Source organism: Papilio machaon, chromosome 18 (assembly GCF_912999745.1).
Source record: "Papilio machaon chromosome 18, ilPapMach1.1, whole genome shotgun sequence".
In the NCBI taxonomy this organism is placed as follows: domain Eukaryota; kingdom Metazoa; phylum Arthropoda; class Insecta; order Lepidoptera; family Papilionidae; genus Papilio; species Papilio machaon.
This window is the reverse complement of record NC_060003.1, coordinates 937,249-957,584: the sequence shown is the minus strand read 5'-3', so window position 1 is coordinate 957,584 and position 20,336 is coordinate 937,249. Positions and strand designations below refer to the sequence as shown.

The 20,336-nt window shown below is 33.9% G+C and overlaps 3 protein-coding genes and 1 long non-coding RNA gene across 5 annotated transcripts in view; 2 read left to right on the top strand and 2 right to left on the bottom strand.

The window, feature by feature from the left end:
- The first annotated feature begins 1,330 nt into the window (after positions 1-1,330).
- LOC106707939 lies at positions 1,331-10,343 on the top strand. The gene is made up of 2 exons (XM_014499392.2): positions 1,331-1,507; positions 8,833-10,343. The coding sequence occupies exons 1-2, from the start codon at positions 1,415-1,417 to the stop codon at positions 10,150-10,152; spliced, it is 1,413 nt and encodes a 470-aa protein (XP_014354878.2). The 5' UTR covers positions 1,331-1,414; the 3' UTR covers positions 10,153-10,343.
- Positions 10,344-11,265: 922 nt separating this feature from the next.
- LOC106707945 (tol-Pal system protein TolA) lies at positions 11,266-12,818 on the bottom strand. Its single transcript, XM_014499398.2, has 3 exons — positions 12,483-12,818; positions 11,691-11,894; positions 11,266-11,565 (listed from the first exon to the last, which is right to left on the bottom strand). The coding sequence occupies exons 1-3, from the start codon at positions 12,720-12,722 to the stop codon at positions 11,266-11,268; spliced, it is 744 nt and encodes a 247-aa protein (XP_014354884.2). The 5' UTR covers positions 12,723-12,818.
- A 2,432-nt stretch (positions 12,819-15,250) lies between these two features.
- LOC106707947 lies at positions 15,251-16,736 on the top strand. Its single transcript, XR_001356864.2, has 3 exons — positions 15,251-15,364; positions 15,786-15,995; positions 16,555-16,736. It is a non-coding gene; the product is annotated as an uncharacterized LOC106707947 (long non-coding RNA).
- Positions 16,737-17,328: 592 nt separating this feature from the next.
- The window catches only part of LOC106707958, a 33,863-nt gene continuing 30,855 nt past the window's right edge, over positions 17,329-20,336 (bottom strand). The window contains exons 4-8 of one of the 2 annotated variants that reach the window (XM_014499411.2): positions 19,845-20,172; positions 19,220-19,553; positions 18,938-19,112; positions 18,505-18,730; positions 17,329-18,355 (exon numbers count right to left, since the gene is read on the bottom strand). In XM_014499411.2, coding sequence (XP_014354897.2) covers positions 17,499-18,355; positions 18,505-18,730; positions 18,938-19,112; positions 19,220-19,553; positions 19,845-20,172 — 1,920 coding nt within the window. In that variant the 3' untranslated portion in view covers positions 17,329-17,498. Of the gene's footprint in view, positions 18,356-18,504; positions 18,731-18,937; positions 19,113-19,219; positions 20,173-20,336 lie in introns of both variants that reach the window. The other variant, XM_014499410.2, reaches the window with a different exon arrangement.

Sequence of the window (20,336 nt, the reverse complement as noted above, 5' to 3'; positions counted from 1 at the left end):
GACTATAGTAATTACTCTTTATCTATTAATATAAAGTGCCATAATCAAAATATAATAAGTCATTTGAAATCATAATTAAACCAAATGGTAATGAATCGGTTGATGATATGACGATACGGTACGTATAAGTTTACCTTCAGGGGGCTAGACAGAGTAACATTCGTTAAGCGATGTCGCTAATCGAAAAGTCAAAAATTTATGCAAGTGACAATAACTTACGATATGTCATTTTGACACAATTTGTCGATGCTTATAGCGATAATCTTATGTAACATTCTCCTTCGAGCCTCCCTCTTCAACGCGACACTGGCGAAACAATCATTGCCCAGTTGGCACACCTAAAAGCCACTGCTTGGAAATTGAATTGAATTAATGTAACATTGTCTAGACCTGTAGATTGCCCAACGCTAAAGATGGTAGTCTTTTAAATTAACAGAAATTAATGAGTTACAAAATGTTATCTTACTTATATTATAAATGCGAAAATTTAGATGGATTGATGTATGGATGGATGTTTGTTTGTTTGAAGGTATCTCCGGAGTGGATCAACGGATCTTGATGTAATTTCCATATATGTAGAACATAGTCTGGAAGAACACTTAGGCTACTTATTAAGTTATTTCTAATTAACGTCCGTGCAGGACGGAGTTTCGGGCGACAGCTAGTGTTAAATAAAACATATACTGGTGATTTTTTCTGGTCGTCTAAATTCTGGATCCAGTCTTTAACCTTAGCTAAGAATATACAGAAATAACTGACCTACATATAATACAAGGAATCGGTATCAAACATATTTCTAACTATACAGTGTTTAGGAGATAGCAGGATGACTCGATTGTTGCGGACCGAAAGTAAACATAACACAAAAACTACTTGTTTGTATTTATAAATAAACAATCGGTTAATGTGAGAGCAGTATATGCTTCTATGAACATGACAAATATAATTTAAGAGTTGTATTTACCATCGTCAATTATCTTTTCTATTTTAGGTGTGAGCCTTTAACCAATCTGGCCTAGTGTCCATTGACTTCATCTTTTAATTTCTTGCTTTCCTTCACCGTAAGGATTGTTTGTTTGTTGTAGAGGATTATGTAAAAAAAAAACAGTAGAATTGAACTGCAAAAAATTACTAATCTATCGTAATTTTTTTAATACGACTAAATTTCGAAGTTTATTATTAGATTATTCTTACTAATATTCAAGTTCAATTTTGTTTATAATAGTTTTTTTTAAATCATCTACTTTATAGAAAACGGGACAATGTAAATGTTTAGAAAGGTGGTAATATCAACTCTATATGTCCGGTCACAGTCTGTCGGCGGACAGTCATCTGTGGGTCCGCACGCGTATTGTGTTGTCCGCTTTCGCCTCGACTGTACATTTGACTGTACAAATGACAGGATTTTTTATATATGCATACAGATGTTTGTCTATTAATTTATCGGCTTAAGTGTACATGTGCTACAATGCTGCTCTCCAATATATTTTGTTACGCTTTTCTAACTGTGAGTACATTTTTTTTTATTTTTTGTTAAATATGGCTAACGAAATTATATATTTAAAAAATGTTTAAATTATGTTTGTAAAATAATAGTTATTATTACTCGATTATTTATTTTCATAGACATTTGGTTAAAACCAAAACATGAAAGATTGCCTTGCTATATGAAGTGTTATAACAAAAATCTACTAAATTCAATAAAAGACGCGGTTAAGTCGAAAAGGTGCATTTTCGTGACAACAAACTAATAGGTCGTTCGGAAAGTCATTTTGTTTTTTCTCGACTTAGAATTCGTGTATCTTCGACAAAGATGCACAAATTTATTATTATTAAACATAGAAAATAGAAATAAAAACGAAATAATTTTCCGAACAACCCAAATGTTTTCCTGTTATAAAAACGATTAAACTATTCTAAGCTTCAATATGAAAAATATTGTAGAAATTTTAAATTAAAGTTTCACTTCGCAACTAGTACTTAACTTAGTAAGCAACTAACATAATTATATATAATCACGAAATTTATATTTTTTTATCAATTGACTTTCATAACTTTAATTTCTTATTAAAAAAATTGTGTTATAATTTAATGCATTTTTAATTACATTAGCTGAATATGACACTCCGGAGAATGTTGCCACACGAATGACACACTTTTCAAAATAAATCCAGCAGTTACATGTCAAGAAGGAATGGACACAATACATACAAATAAAGCCTTTGCCTCACATTCCCGAAGTATTATATTTTTCGAGTCGTGTAGTATTATAGAATAGATAGAAGTACGAGTATGCGTAGAACATTATAAACGTCTGTTAGAAGCAACACACATCTAGAAATAGCATTCTCCAAAACCTAAAAGAATTTTTTTTAAACTTTATTTACTGACCAACGTCGCTTGCGATTTATCTACCTATATATGTTACAAATGTTTATTCTGGCCCATTTAGTCATTGTAGAGTTATACGATAAATAACAACCGTACATACATTCATTTATAAGATAGAAGAAAATCCAATAAAAACTTTCCATAACATCATATTTCTTACGTTTATCTATACTAAAGTATCTACATAATAACAAGAGGAATAATTTGATTGTTTGTTTGTAATTAATACGCTCCGAAACTACTGCAACGATTTGAAAAATATTTTCACTGTTGGCAATAAATTTGATTTCACAGCTACAAAGGATAGTTAGAGTTGAGTATATAATATTAATTCCAGCTTGTAACTTCCAAGCATTCCGGAGGTCTTGACAGACGGAATAGTGACCTTATAAGGGTTCCGTTTTTTTCCTTTAGTTGTACGGGAACCCTAAAAACAATATTATAAATTGTATATAAGTAAATGTAAACATTCGATCATTATTTAAGAAAACAAAAAAAAACATTCATCATGTTTTAGTTACCATGGGAAAATTTTCATTTCTATTGTAGATGTTAGAGAAATACATAAAACAAGCATTGTGTTAATATTTATATTTTGTGTATGTATAACAAACATTGTGTATATACATAATATTATATAGACTGTGTGTATGTTTGTATGTTCACATGAGATAAAGTAATAGCTTCGGAGTCATAATAAATTATAATTATATATTTTTTACCTGGAAATAAAAAATAAAACTAGCGACATTTGTTTTTAGAATTAAATAGCTTTTACCCGCGACTCCGTCCGCGCGGAATAAAAAAAATGCACACAACATAAAAAAAGTTCCTATGTCCGTCTCCTAGTTCTGAGCAACCTCCCCATCAATTTTCTGCTAAATCTTCTTCTAACCGTTCTTGAGTTATAAACAGTGTAACTAACACGACTTTCTTTTATATATATAAGATGTCTTAATTTAACATATCACATAAACAAAAAAGTAATGAGATTCAAATGTGAATGGCTCCAAAGGTAGAGGAATACTAAAGAAAGTATGTGTGGATTGTGTGAAAGAGGATATACGTAAGAAGGTGATGAATTCAGATATGATGGTTGATAGAGATGTGTGCCGACACTACATAGGCATAACAGGTTTATGATGATGAATCGTATTTAATGTATATAGGTTATGTACAATTTAATAGTGTTTCGAATCCGTAATATATCGCGGAGTGACATAAGGTTAAAGAAGGGTTTGTCATTTTGAATGCCAACTAGATTTTTTGCCGGACTCACAAGAGGGTAATTTTTTATGAGGATATATGTTTCTATGTATTTATGTCCATTACTTTGTTACCTTCTGTATCCTAAACGAATGAACCGATTTTGATTAGAGAGGTGTCCTTCAAGTCGTATTTTGTCCAGTGTGTCATAAGGCTATCGTCAGTCGGGTTTATCAATTTATGTAATAGTTTTCGATTAAATTTGAATTAGAGTTTTTTAATTCCTACCTGTAGCCCGCGACTCCATCCGCACGGAATTAAAATAAAATATTATAAGTAACATATGTTTTCTTCCAGACTATGTTCAACATCTGTGCCAAATTTCATCAAGATCCGTTGTGACGTTCCGGAAACATTCGCATCTTATATCTACGAGTATATATATAAAAGAAAGTCATGTTAGTTATACTATTTATAACTCAAGAACGGCTGAATCGATTTGATTGAAAATTGGTGGGCAGGTAGCTTAGAACCAGGAAACGGACATAGGATAATTTTTACCCCGTTTTATATTTTTTATTACGCGCGGACGGAGTCGCGGGTAAAAGCTAGTTTATAATATTAGTAAGATTAATTTACACGTTAATTGTTATGACAATGACAGTCTGTAACTATCTTTGAAGCATAATGCATTACGAAATAATGATTACTTTTAATTATTTATTATTGATTTGTTAGAAGCATCATGAAAATATTTATATAAACATATGCAAGCGTGGAATAAAAACTGAGGCATTGTATTTTATTGCGTTTAGTTTACACTGCTAGATCTAATCTAATCTAATTGATCATTTTTATGATTGGAGATAAGTTACTGACAATATTCCAACAATTAAAGGCAAACAAGGATATCTAAACCGCGAGAGGCGCTGCTGTCGCAATAAGTTCCGTCAGAAAATATAGAGAACCTACATGGGCATAATGACATGAAAAAAACGGAATAGAACATTAGATGACAGGTACAGTACAGATCTTGTGAAATTATTTTGACGTTATGAAGAGGGCGCTAGTGCGCTGGCATAATTTGGTTTGACGTATATGTACATCGTGTCAGAAAGCCTTGTTGATCTACAATTGATTTACAATTGAAAATAGAGGAGTTAGAAAACTATAATCAAATTACGAGATTACAGACAAAACAATCTTACTTATGTTATAAATATGAAAGTTTGGTGTTTGGATGGATGTTTGTTACTAAGTTTATCCAGAACAAAACAACGGTTCTTGCTATTTGGCATAGATGTAGAATATAATCTGAAAGAAGACATAAGCTACTAATTAAGTTTTTTTTTTTAATTCCACGCTGACTGAATCGCTGGCAAAAGCTGGTTTTCGTAATAATGTAACTTTGTTTCAATTTTATGTATAATTTTAAAAATAGAATCAACCAGGTCAAAAAATAAAATTCAAAGCAACAAAAGTAACCAAAATTGATTTAATTTAATTACTGTATAAACATATAATATAACAATTAAAATAGTTGTTATGTTAGTTTAAAAATCAAATACAACTTTCACCGTTCGTCACAGTTCTAATCTAATAAAATTTTTAGTACAAAATTATAATAAAATTCTACGCGCTGTTTCACATATGGCACAATATGTTAAAAAGAAAACTTTTTTAAATTAATAAGAAACGACTGATATATTTGTGACAATGTACAATATTGCTGTCGTAAATTTTTTTTTAAAAATTTTTGTTATGTTTAAAATTTAATTTTTTATAGAAAAGTTGACATACTTTCTATGTTTTCTTATATGTACTCGTATTTCTACTTATATATTAAACTAGCTTTTACCCGCGACTCCGTCCGCGCGGAATAACAAAAATGCACACAAGATAAAAAAGTTCCTATGTTCGTCGCCTAGTTCTAAGCTACCCATCAATTTTCAGGTAAATCAGTTCGACAGATCTTGAGTTATAAATAGTGTAACTAACACGACTTTCTTTTATATATATAGATGTGAATGTTTGAATGGATGAATGTTTGTATGAAGTTATGTTCGGAACGGCTCTATCGATCTTAACGAAATTTGGCACAGATGTAGAATAAAATCTGGAAGAACACATAAGCTACTTAACAAGTTTTTTTTTATACAGCGCGGACAGAGTCGCGGGCGACAACTAGTTTTGATATAATTAATAGTATTTTTTTATAAAGGTACGTTATCTACTCGCACTAGAACAGTATGACCACGAGAATAGGTAACAAGAACGTTACACTTTAAAATTACAGTTGCATTTTTATAGCTTGTACCATTCGTAAGAAGAAAATTACAAAAATAGCACTTAACCTAAAACTTTGGGTCAGGTGATTTTCTCTACTACAATCGTGAGTTCTCACGTGTTTAAAAACTATTTTTACTTGTACAGATATCCCATTAGGTACAGTATTATTTAACACACCTTTACACGCATAATTTATTAAGTGTTCTATATTTTGTTTACAAAACTATGAGTTTTAGTAAATTTCTTTCGTCACAATAAACCAATAGTTATAGGTACCCGAAGTCATTTTCAACACTTTCTTTAAATTTACGCCTATTAACTAATAAAATGATTGTCCGTAAAATGTTCATTATTCGCTTAACTGCGCTATCGTTACGTAATTTATAGAAAAAAGATGGCCGTAATTAATGATTGTTTGTATGTCAGAACGATTGCGACCTTAAAACTAGCATTTGCCTGCGACTTCGTCGTGCGGAATTTTAAAAATAACTTTTTCTATAATAAATATAAACAAAACCCATGTTATTCAGTGGTCCAGTTGTTTTTGAGTTTATTCATTACATACACACATACAATACTTTTCTATTTATAATATTATAGTGTATATGTAGACTAATTTATTTACATGTTCACGAGTATGTACGTTCGTTCTATTCGATTCCATATTTTAAATACGAGGTTGTTACCTCGTATAGCTTAAATTACAAATTGGTTTTGAAATATGCGGTCCAGTTACAACTTATATAAGACTAGCTGTCGTCAGGGAATCCGTCCGCGCTTAATAAAAAAAAACGTAATAAGTAGTCTATGTGTTCTTCCAAACTATGTTCTACATCAAGATCCGTTGAGCTGTTACTGAGATACCTTCAAATATCCATCCATCTAAACATTCGCATTTATAATATTAGTAAGAAATGTCAACGTTTCCACGGCTCAGTGTCACAAAATTACAGTACTGGTAATTTATTGGTCTATTAAATGAAATAATGCTTGTTTTATATCAACTTTCGCTAACAAAACGGTATAATACATAAACAGGATGTGATAGGAAAACTATGAGAGTCGCACGAGTTCCAATTTCGTAATTTCTATGCCACTCGTCAACACACACTGCTTTATCGTGAGACTAAATTGTAAATAAAGTGTGGAAGAATTTTTTGTCAGTATTGTTTGTATGGGAAATCACCGATACCGCTAACTGCAAAACCACGTTATAGCGTACAGTCAACAACAAAATGCACTCCGTCACACTTTGTTAGCAAAACCAACGAGAAGCGAAAGTGTAAGATCCGATCACATTGTAACGGACACTACTATCTTTCTAATATTATAAATGCGAAGGTTTGGATGTATGGATATACGGATGTATGAATGGATGGATTTTTGTTAGAAAGTATCTCTAGAACGGCTGCGTGGATCTCGATGAAATTTGGCATACATGTAGAACATAGTCTGGAAGAACACATAGGCTACTAATTAAGTTTTTTTTTTTTTTGCTTTATATATTATAATGATATCCCATTAGTCACAGTAAAATTAATTACAAAAATCTTTATTAAGTCTTCAGTGATTTGTTTATGTCACCCATCGGTTGTGAAATCGGTCAGTTTATAAATGTACTACACATAGTATGTATGAAGAAATCTTTGACAGGTTATAGTAAGTTTATAATTTACATAAATTTGGATTAGAAAAGTTTTCTTCGTCGTTTTTATGTTGTAGAACAACTCAAAATCCTACACCATACGGTCTATTAAAAAACAAAAAAATCTCTCACACATCTACCTTAATAGATATTTTGTAACTTTCACCATAAACACAGCTACCTTTCCCTAGCTATTAAAACGGTTCGTTGTTGTACAACTGGTTACTGTTGCCGGTTGTTTTAAATAACGTGTTGTCCAGCATAGTTATTTTCATTGTAACGAACTGAAGACATGTTATTTAGTAAGTCTACATAGACAAAGTAAATAACGTGTCGATAAAGTCGATTCTGCTGTCGATAAACAACCAGTGGTGAGGGCTACAGAGATGGAAACCTCACTATGCACGCGGTTTCGAAAATAACTGCCTTTTGTATTTGATCTTAGTCATTTTTGTGAAATTAATCAATATTTTAGTTAAGGATATAATTATCTATTTTTTTTTCTTTTTTTTCGAGGGGGAAATCTTCAAAAGATGCCCTGCCTTCTGGGGGAAAGGCAGGGTTATGTGAGATTTGACTCACTAAAACCCCCTCGGTGGCTATCCTCAAGTTCAATATCAAGGATATAAATATCTAGAGATCTAGATCTATTGTTAATTTTAGCTATTGATTAGAATTTGTTTAACAATAAATTTTTTAGATAAAAGGCGATGTTAGTCATTTTAACACAAATTATTAACTTATTAAAAATAACAAAAACCCACTTATTTGTTTTTAAATACAGTTAACTTAACAGTTAAATTTAACTTTAACTGTCAGTATCATGTCTTAACCAACTTGTTAAGTATTCCGTAACCCATCATGATCATTATCATATCCAATGGTGAAAGTTCGCAATTAATTAATGCAAAAGGCATGTAAACATTCAAAATTAGTTAAATGAAATTAAGTTTAACTTTAAAATTGAAATCCAATTCGCATAAATAATAAACTCTTTCGACCTTATCTTTTATGAAACGCAAATTACTATCATCTTAACATAATGACGCAGATTTTGGACCGTGGTTTCCGCCTTCTGAATTATTCAAGCTAAAATTTAATAACAGAACAAGAATATATATATTTTTTTTTTTCATCAATTCAAACTTTAAAAATGTATGGAATAAAAAACACAAGCATAACATTTTAAAAAGAACCTTTAATACTTCACGCCTTCAATGAGACTGTAGTATTCTATAGAAACAGCCACATGTTCCGGCGACAAATGCAAAACTCTAACAATATTAATATTTATTTTCCAGGTCACAATAACCACCAGCTGCACTCAGGCAGACTCCAGTAGCCAAGGATATGAAGTAAGCGATGATAAAGAAAGAAAACAAATAGTAAAACGAGACGCGCCTCTAGACCACTTTCCCTACCGACCCATTCTCAAACATAGACCCAAATTTATCTATAAAAGAGTCTCAAACCCTAAATACAGAAGTCCAAAACCTGCGCATGGAGTGACTCGAACAAAACAACGATCTGCAAAACCGAGCAGAAAAGTTATGAGGAAATACAGGAAGAGTGTTAATCCTAAATATAGCCCGCCGAGCCATTACAAGCGCCCACCGAAAATTCGATACGCAAATCCGAGGACCCAAGACTTCAAACCGATATATGGTCTATTAAAAAGAAGTCCCGATTTTGCATTTACTCCTAAACCAGCGGGATTCGGAGAACCACCAAATGATTACTACGTTGAGAAGAAAAATAAAATTAATTATGGAGATCTGCCGGACGTCTATAGAAGTCAAATAAAAGTAGTACCAGATGTCCCGAAATTCGCTAGACAAAAGTTTTTAGACTCGATCGAAGTCGACGAACATGATTATCTAGACCAGAAGAAAAAGAAGAAACCGATTTTCTTTAAAGATTTTGACGAAAATTTCGCATCATCTGAGAATCATCCATTGAACCAACTACGTGGTCCTGAATACGATATTAACAAAAATGCGAAAAGAAATTATGGTGATCGACCAGATTTTCATACGAATCGGGTAAAAACAGTGCCAAAGGTTCCAAGCCCATCCCAACAAAAGTTGTCCAATCCTATTGATTTGGATGAGACGGATTATTTAGACCACAAATCAAAAATTACTGATACCATTTACTTGAATGATTTCGATGACAATTTCAAAACGCCTGAAAAAAGTCGTCCAAAAGTACGAAGCCCCGATTACCAGGTATCCTTAGACATAGATGACGATGAAAATGTATTTTCTGACGTATACAACTCAGAGAAAACGTTAAAGATGGATATGTTTAATAAAAGGAAGAAACAGAAACGAGCTGAGAGATTTAGGGGCCGCAGCAAGCCTGTGAAGTCATCATTGATAAGAGACGAGGCAGAGGATGACGTGATAGTTGGTGGGAGATATGCGGAACCCCCGGGTAGATACTATGCCAATTACAACTCCCGAAGAGAGATGACTGATGGTGAAAACTTTGCTCCACCCGGCGCGGTGGACCCAGATGTTGCATCATCAGCGACGATGTCACCTTACATTAATTATAAGCACAGCAACTTAGCATTTAGTCCACAAAATCTGAATGATGCATTTAGTATAGTTGAATAATTAATAATAAATTAGTGTAAGCCAACGTGAATGTTAAATTGGACTATTGATAACTTTAAATCCTAATAGATTGGATATTTAAGATATTTAAGGACTATTTAATAAGGTATTTTAAAATATAAGAAGTATTACAAAGAAGCACAGGAAAGGAGTATTCGATAATTTCAGTTTTTTTCCGAGAAAATTAAGTTTTGCACAGGATCTGCTTTCGGGACTTAAATTTTTTGATTCGGATTTGTCAAAACCAAAATAAATTTTTCTAATATACTCTACAAATTAAGAAAGCATTTGTTGATTATTTAAATAGTAAGACTGGTTAAAAATAAGTAATTTAATATAGTTATTGCAACACTGGGAATAAAAAAAATACTCAACTTTAGATTGTATCAAAAATATTATCTTTTGTAAAAACTTATTAAACTCTCTCCCTATGTTATGTGCAATTTATATAAATAACGTGTAAATTATACCGACATTTGATTAAATTTGTAAAAATTAAGCTTTTGTTTTATTATTACGGGAATCCGTGTAAGTTCGTCTCTGTGACATTGCTACATGCTACTACGTGTCTCATACACCAATATAAATAGGAATTAGAAAATAAGGAATTATAAATCGGGAAATATTTGAGACAAAGTATTTCACGAATTGTAAAATATAATTTAATAATATAATAAAAACTCATCTAAACTTTTCGACGGTACACCTTCCGATGCTAACTTCATCTCTAGTCAAATGAACTGCATAAATAATTTAATCAATTTTACATTTTAGAGGATTCAATTCCAAATTCAATGAATAAAACTTCAAATTAACATTAACATCTAGAACTATAATATCAGAAGCTTAAACAAATTTTATCAAAAGCTTACAAGAACTTCACGTCTTAACATACAACACTAGAAAACTATAGTAAACCATGTTATTACAAAAAACCATTTGATGTACCTTGTTCACTCTACCCCAATGTATATCACATAATTTCGGTTAGACTTTTCAACAGATAAAATCACTGAATTAAAGGACATTTGTTTACGAACAAACGATAGCAAAACACAAAGTTCCCAATACATATCAAAATACTTCATTCCAATTGTACATATCATGATTTCATCATCGACCGCGCTTGCTTTTCCTTTGTACTCTCCTACGCTGACTGATTGCGCGTTTCTTCTTCCTGGCATTGCCGCAGGCGGCCCGGGCCGCTTCGCAGGCGGAATGCGCGGCCTGCTTGGTGGCCGAGCATTCGGCGCAGGCGCACTGCAACTTGTGCTGCAGATGTGCCAACCGCGCCCGTGCCTCCGACAGATTGTGGCATTTCTCCTGCAGTCCGAACTTGGTCTTCTCCAGGACATTGTGGGCGGACTTTTCAAGCTGTGCGGCAAGCTGCGTCGCCTGGCACATCAGCTTGTGCTGTCATGATAAAACATTGAAGGAAATAAATATCTAAATATTCTCTATTTGAAATTCTATTCGAAATCTCTGTAATGATTTATTATTTTATATCTTCACACATCTGACGTCTTATAATCTCTTACTTGAGCTGTTGCTTGCTGCGCGGCTTGCACGGCCGCATTGACAGTGCCCTGCTGCTGGTGCACCGCGGCCGTGTTCTCCGCCACCACGGCCTCGGCCTCCTTCACCTCTTGTTGCAGCTGCTCCACCACTGCCTGCTTCCCGGCGAGCGCAGCTTCGGCCGCTTTAGCAGCTTGCAGCGCTTTCTCCGCCAGTTGCGTTTTAACCTGGATTCAAAATTAAACTGCGTCATAATCTTTACTAATTTTTTCCTTATATCAATCCCCACTCCCTTTCTCTCTCCAAAACAAAGTACAAACGTTTACAAGGCTTATCTTCTAAATTCAACCTGCAAGGTAAGGTAGGTGCAGTGAGGTTACACTGGATGGTTTTATCAAAACATCGTTTGGAATTTGATTCTTAACGTAATCATCATTTGACACTGTCAGTATATAGGAGGTTATAGGTTTTCCTCAATGTCTTTATAAAAATGAGGTCCTGCGTAATGCGCACTGTTTGAATTCAGCATGAACCTAAATTTTTGGATGTTAAACGCGTCGAATCTTCTTAAACTACTATCAAATGAGCAATAATGTTAAGTCACTGTACACACTCATAATTCATGGCAAAGTGAGATACAAAATCTCAAATCGAAATTATGACCCACAAATTTAGGATAACGTTGAAGATAAACTACATGTTGAATCTCACTAATAGAAGTTTCACCTTGTATTTTGAAATTGCAAGCTAAATCGCGCTTTGTAGGATGTCTACTTGTTACTTGATTCTTAATTTAGTATATTTTGAGTACTTACCATATGAGCGGCCTGAGCACCGGCGGCATTTTGCGCCGCCTGTGCCGCTTTAGCCTCAGCGGCCGCTTTCTGTGCTATACTAGTCGCACATTTCCCTTTGCAATCTCTAGGCGTTTCCCGCACTTTGTTCTTTCTTTCTTCGTGTGGTTGTTTAATTAAATTTTTGTTATGTGCAGCTCTCCTTTCCGGGAAACCCCAGACTGACACTAACGTCAGGAGGAATATCACTAAAAGTCTCATTTAAATAATTTAAATCCTAGTACACTTATACGGCAACGATAAATTGCCCCTAATTTACTATTTTTCTACATAGGTATTTAATGTTTTTTTTGTGTCTGAAGAGAAAATATAATTCGTTTTATTTAGCAAAATAAACAAATTACTATCTAATGGTTTGACAGCTTGAAATTGACTTATTTATATTCTTAATTGAAATCAAATACGTCTATCACATTTCAAAGAGTTTTTATTGCAACATTGAAAGATAAATAACATAACTTACAAAGTCATGCTTTATGGTACGTTATTATTATTGCGGTATTCGATAAATTATTCAACTATAAAGAGAAAATGATCGCTGGTGATAACGCATGATTTGATATACAATTAGAATACAAAAATGACGTTCTCAACAAAGAAATAGAATTTGTAACATAACCCGGCTAAGATATAATAACAAAGTAAATGTCAATGTATCATCGACATCATAATCAACCTGAGTTCGTCCAATGTTTCACGTAGGCCTCAATGTATGCAATGCAATGTATAAAGTAGACGAATTAAGTAAGTTCGTAACTCCTACCAAAAAGTTAAAGGTAACACTCGTTTATTTAAACTTTTGCAAAATTATTCTGTCAGATTGTCCATCAAACCTTTTTGCTTCTATAGATAATTCTGTACACACAGAAAAAAAAAGAAAATCATTCAAATTAGACACCCCAAGAACTGTCATAATGGATTGTCTGTAAAGAGAAATTGTAAAATCGTAAAATTTTTGGTTTTCATTAAATTATGTGTCCTGTGTTATAAACACGTACAGTCGAAGAATACTTCATAGTTTCGACTTCCATATGTATTATTAGATGATCTATATTTCGGTGTAAAGGTTAGTAATGCGATTTATATATTCCTAATTTTTTTACTTGTGATGACATAATTTCATCATCGTTTTAAGAAATGTGTATGTTCATTAAGTATATACAATCAATATTTTCGAAATCATGTTCAAAGTACCTGTTACTGTTATTATTCTATTAGTTATATGCACTCATATAATAACTATTAGTATAATAATTATTAATGTACAAAATATACGTTTTTAAAAGGCATGCAAGTATACAGGGAAATATGTGATAATTTTTATAAATAATAGACTAAATAAAGTAATAAATTACGTTAATAAACCTATAAAATTGAAATCTTTATAGATAAGATAATATTAATAAAAACTTTATTAGATTTGGAATTTCTCTCTCTTTCTCTGTCGAATTTCAAATATGTTTAAATTTCTTTCCAGAAATTATATCTGAAAGGAAGTGATTTAAAATCAACCAAGGTGGCTTGACGCGGTCCCGGGCGTTGTCGAAACATGATTTGCATTTCCTTATACGCCCTGATCGCCTCAGCCACGATCCTCGCGTGCGTGCCCGTCTGCTACCGACAGTTTGAGATGAACAAGTTCATCAAGTGTTTGAAGAAGTAGATGTTCCCCGTCATGATAATTTGTGTCTCTTGTATGAGCGCCATGATCGCCGTCGGCTGCATTTCCTGCGTCCCTATTATTTTGGACACCTACTGGCCCCTGAAGAAGTACAAGAAAGTGGAACCCTGTAGAAATCCTTCATGTCCAAAAAAATCTAAGTCTAATTGATGTACTGTATATATTTGTCTTGAGTGAGAATTAAATTTTTTTTGCAAGTATTTTATCACATTTATGATTAGAGTTTATTTCTTCCTTCTTCTTTGTTACTTCTTTAACGTTCTTAATTTTTATTAATAATCGTCAAATGAAAGTTTCTGTTTTATCGTTATGTGATCATCAGATTCCATGACACGTTTTAATTAAAGGGGGTAAACGACCGACACCACCGATCACCACATCTACTCACTGCCTTCGGGTATGGCGGTGGTAATCTGTAAAAGGAATGTTAGGAGCTTTATTATTTTGATGTAACTCAGTTCAGCAGGAGGAATTGTTCTAAACAAATCATCGGAAAACTTCTCAAGGAAGTATCAAAGGCACAAAAAATCATTCATCTAAGCATACGGGATTCTGGTGCTCTTAATACCGCCTTTTTTTGGGTATTTCATCAATCTGGACGGTAAAAGTATGTCTGGAGCGGCTCTGACCGACACTGCCGCTCATTTTCGCGCCATAAATTTACTTTGTTAATTTCCTTTAATAAAATTGATAATCGAATATCCTCAATTTAATCTTACTAGTAATATAAATGCGAATGTTTAGATGGATGGATGGATGTTTGTTACAAGGTATCTCAAGGAACACATAGGTTATTAATTAGGTTCTTTTTTAATTCCGCACGGATAGAATCGTGAGCGACAGCTAGTATCTCAATAATAATGCAAGAGTAGAATTTATCCTGAGGTTGCGATATTAGGAACAAAAAACACACGAATTGGTAACCTCTTCCTTCTTAAAGTAAGTTAAAAAGTAATTTAAATTTTGAAAGCCTTATAATACCGAAAAATTATTATTCTGACAGCTGTCATAAGCTAAGAAAATTTATCAAGCATCATGAGAGCGAAATTATTGTACAATGTTGTTAAGATAGTCTTGATAACGTCAGGGCTACTTCGAGTTTGATTGCCTGGTCGGAGAAGACGGGGCGCTTTGGTGTGCGGTGAATACAACAAAATTAAACGTAAATACAAAAATTTTACTTGTTGTTTAGACAATATTTTTTACTCTCACGATAGTACCGAAACAATAATTTGCGTAGAAACAACAAAAATCAAACAAGTTCAGTTGATTTAAATTATATTCGATATAGAATACGTTTTAATTATTGTTTCAGATTTCTGACATCGTACAAGATAATCAAAACTAAAGCGATCATTATAGCAAATATATTTCTTAACACAGTAGTATTAAAATGGCATTCTCTTCTTTCTTAACCGTAATTTTTCTTTTATTCGTTCTTCCCGCAGTAGTTGAAAAGGCCACTAAAGTTGTTAATACATAACTCATTTGACCAAAAAATTTCTAAATCTAGTAAGTATAGATTCAAGTATTTGATTCAACATTTCTTTGTATCATGAATTGATTAGTGTCCATTGTTACAGACCGTACGGGAGAAGGCCCCGTGTCCAATGTTCGTATGATTTGCATATCGTTATTGAGTATTGTAACTGCTACTACCATACTGTTCTGCGTACCACTCTGTACCCGTGGGATATTAGAAACTCGTTGCTGTTGCCCCAACCATCCCACTTGTCCAGACTGCGGACTGAACTACTGACCTACATTGGACATAAGTGACCCGACAATATTTGGTATTGATATATTCTTTCTCTGATTTCGAGAAAATGGCTTGTTTATCAATGTACACTGTGATAGTAGCTTTAGGAATTGTCCTATGTTGTCCTTTAATTTGTGGAAAATTCACAAAATCCTGCAGCCATTCACGTAAACGTTAATAAAAATGTAATCGTTAAATTATTGTTAAAATGCAAAGTTTTGAACAATATCGTAGTACAAATATAATTATCTTGAATTGTAATTAATTAAAAGCTATAAGATAGCAAAGCCATTATTTTAATTTGTGAAATTTAACTAGTGTTCGGATCTACGGCTACAAATATTATGACTTAAATGTCTTTAAATACGTATTCTAAATTTAACTGTGAACCTTATGTATTTGTTTATTGTATTGTATTATATTTTTATATGTGTTTGTTTAAATTGACTACAGTAATAAAGAAACGTTCTTTGAAAGTGTTTTAGCAATCTTTTTGAAACTTTCATTTCATTGGTACTTCCAACAATATTAGCTTCATGTTAGTAATATCCAAATTTTCCAGAATCATTTGAAGAATTTTGCACTATTTTCAGATAGTTCCCGCGTCGATAGTTTTGTGAAGGCAGTGCGCGTAACTAACACTAGATCATGATTTGTATGAGTGTGCTGACGGCGGTCACTGCGGCCGGCCTCATCGTAATCGGTCCCTTGATTTGTGAAAAATTCTTCAAATGTATGTGTACCAAATCGTCGAAACGATGATTAATTAAATTATTGCAACAATAAAATGTGTTTTAATGATTCGTTCTAAACTAATAGAATCTTACTATAAAAAAAAAACTTAATGTTTGAAATACATACGTCAACACCTTTATACCGAGACTTTAGCACCGGGCGCGGATTTTTGACAAATCATGGTTGTTGAAACATTATTATGCGTAGACTTGCGAAATGTGGTCTTTGCAAATTAATTATTTATGGTGAAACATATCATATTAGCATCAATAATATCAATTAGCGGCGGTCTAAGGGCTAAAACACGTGTTTATCAAATCAGTGTTATAGTATTTTTTGGAGTAACATAGACATTAACACTTACTGATGCAGGATTTTAGAATTAATATGGAGGAACGTCGCAATAGCACATGTATAATCTGAAAACTTCTATAACAACCACTAAAGTTACAGACATTTAACCAGAATAACAGGGCTTTAAGAGGAATAATAGGGATGTAAGCAAAAAATATCAATTTTTTGGGATCGTGGTACTAACCTAACCTAAAAGTTAAGCGAATCAAGTTTTAGGTAAATGAAAAATATAAATTAGGAAACAAGTTTTTATTCTAAACAACTAAAACATACACCGTAATATCACTTGACTGAACCTCGACTTCTCAACTAGACTAAAATGTAATTGAGCAAATACGCAATCAACAACAGTACATTGGCCTTGGCTTACATATCTGATGAGTAATAAATAAATTAACAAGAGGTTTATATGACACTTAAATATAATTATTGACTACACAAATTTTGACTACGTTCCTGGTCGGTCTGGACTTAAAAAATCGCCCGCTTTCTCGGAAACAACTGTCGTTGTGTGCTTTTGTAGTCTTTGTATGCTGCTTCCAAGAACAGCTTCATCCAATTTAGCTATAGCGGCCGTTGGAGTTGGATTTTGGCCGACAAGTTGTGCGCTCGTTGTAGGTCTTACGATTTGAACTTTTTTGTCATCGACTATTTCAAACTCCTGCTCATCTTTATAGCTTTCAGCACTCGATCTGTAAAATCTTTTAACAGGAGAGTGAGTTTCGGATTCGTTAACAATTGTTTTATCTATCTGATCAGTCAATTTCTCCTGTTTGACTTGTGAATTGAAATTTTCCATCGGTTGTATCTCTTGTTTCATGATTTCTACTAATGAGGACGTAAATGTTGTCAATTCTAAGGGTTTAAAGGTCGTGGTCGTTTCTTTTGTCGTCGGTGAATACCTTAAAGTCATTCGTCTTCTATATTTTCTTTCTGTGCTCTCAGCAGAATTCTTTGGACTATTCTCGGTTAACGTAAAGCCAGATGGTTTAGTATAGTTCATATTCGCATTGACTGTTATTAGTTTAAAATCGTCATCCTTTGTTTCTTGACTGTTCGTTGCATTTCGTCTTGCGTTTCTCCTTTCAGTAGAATTACTGAATTCTCGAGTACCTCGGTATACAGGTGAGGTTGTATCCGAGTACTGCGTTCTATGATTATTTCTTTCGTCTATGATAATAGACTGCGGCGTCACTATTTGTATACTTTCAGCTACATTACTCTGTGCCGTCTTAGAGTCTTGATTTTCTAGAATTGTAATAGCTTCTTTAATACCATCCACATCTTCAGGATTCATTGAGTTGCCTGAAATGTATAAAAGAAGTTATTAAAAATTTATGAGTTGTACGATACTCGTAGAACAGTCTATAAAATCGACGTAAAAAATATTCCATCAAAGATAATTTACAGATAGTATATTTTTGATGGACAACAGCCTGAAAAAGTGATCATACCGTCTTGCATCTCTTTCTTGTATGACGAGAAGAATGTTAGCGCTTTCATGAGTTGATAGCTCTTGGAGACAGGAATGTTGGTATCGTAGAGACGCGCGGTATTCTTGCAGTCAACGTAGAACCACCAGTTGCACTTGAGGATCGTCTGGTCGAAGAGCGTCGACTCCGGGCAGAGGAAAGATTTCATTACCAGACCGTCGTCAGTTAGTGCACACACGTGAAACACCTGGAAACATATTCAACATTTTCATTGAGGCTTACTTTAATTCTTCGATACCTTAAAAAACCGATAACGATAAGTTTAGTTAGGGTTCAAAGTATTTTGTTACATTATATTAATTGTCTAATATTATTTTTGTCTGTGGCATTAGTAAAGAATTACAATTACTAGTTGATATAAAGTTAAATAATTCATATATAACTTTAAACTTACCATACAACCAAGACTCTCGTCCCCGTACAGACCGGGGAAATATTTCTGGTCCCCGCAGTGGAAGTTGGTCTCCGGCAGATCCACTTTGGACTGAAAATGGTCGTCGAAGTTCTTTTCGTAGCCGACTGGGTAATACTCTCGCGGGGCATTCATCACCTTGCCAGTTGTTGGATTTCTGTTTTTATTACAAAATTAAAATTAAATTGATTTTGATTTTTATTGTAAAATTAGACTTGTTTATTAAGACGTTGAATTTTGGTTTTTGATGAAAAAACTAGGTACCTCTTTGGTTTCTGCTGTACGGATGCTACGACAATTTCAGGTTCCGGTTGTGTTTGAAACACCGGGAGATCCTCGGTCGTGGTGGTTGATGTTGACGGCGTCGTCGGGATCGGTATGTTGGCGTACTTGTTCAGCAATTGCTGCTGCCTCAATGCGATCGCCGCTTCCACTGCTTCCATTGAAATATTACCCGCTTTCGCTATCTCAGCTATTTTCTCATTTATATCTTCTTTACTGAACTTCAGCGCTGTATCATCTCCGTAACCTGATATTGTGTTGTAGTCGTCCACTTTCTTCGTATTTGGATATTGACTCGCTTCTTGGGTTTGGGGGTCTACAAAGTTAGAAAAAGGATTGATGGTTTTTCGGAAAGAATTCGAGTTAGTGTCAGATGGAAATTGCGAGTTATGAAAGCCTGGTGCGGGTACTACTGATATGGCTTGTGTGGGTGGTGCCGCTACTGGCATTGGAACGAATGGGTTGACTGGAGTGGGTGCGGTATAGATGCGTGTATTAATGAGTGGGGTTGGAGTGATGCTCGATAGGAATGGCTGTCCGTATTGAATTGCTGTCATATGTGACACCATTTTTGATATGTTGTCTTGTGATGAATGTGTGTTCTCACTTGGATAGGCGAGTCCGGGTCCTTTCGACTGCGGTGCTGCAAGCGGCGAATATGCTTGAGTTGATGCTATTGGCAGAACTTTTAGCGTATCTTCTTTGGGTGGTAATGGTCTGAACGGTGGAACTCCCATTGGCATGGGCTTGGCCAGTGTTATCGTGGGCTTGGCCATGGTCATGGTGTTGGGCGAGGCTATCGTGGGCACAACAATGGGCTGCATTGTACTGGAAACACGGCGGTGCAAACTGGACAACTTGTCCATTGCGGCTTGGTTCGGACGGGCAGCCGAGGACACTGGTCTCATCATGATTCTGTTCTGTTTACCACGTTTCTGAAATTTACGGCAAGTGATTAGATAGTGTGTAAATAATTCAATCAAGTAAAGGACGTTGTTTTATTATTTTCAATAAACATATTTAAACAAACAACATCCTATATACAATTTTTTTAGAATTTTATTTTACGAAGAAAGTAAAGTATTTCCAAAATTTGTTA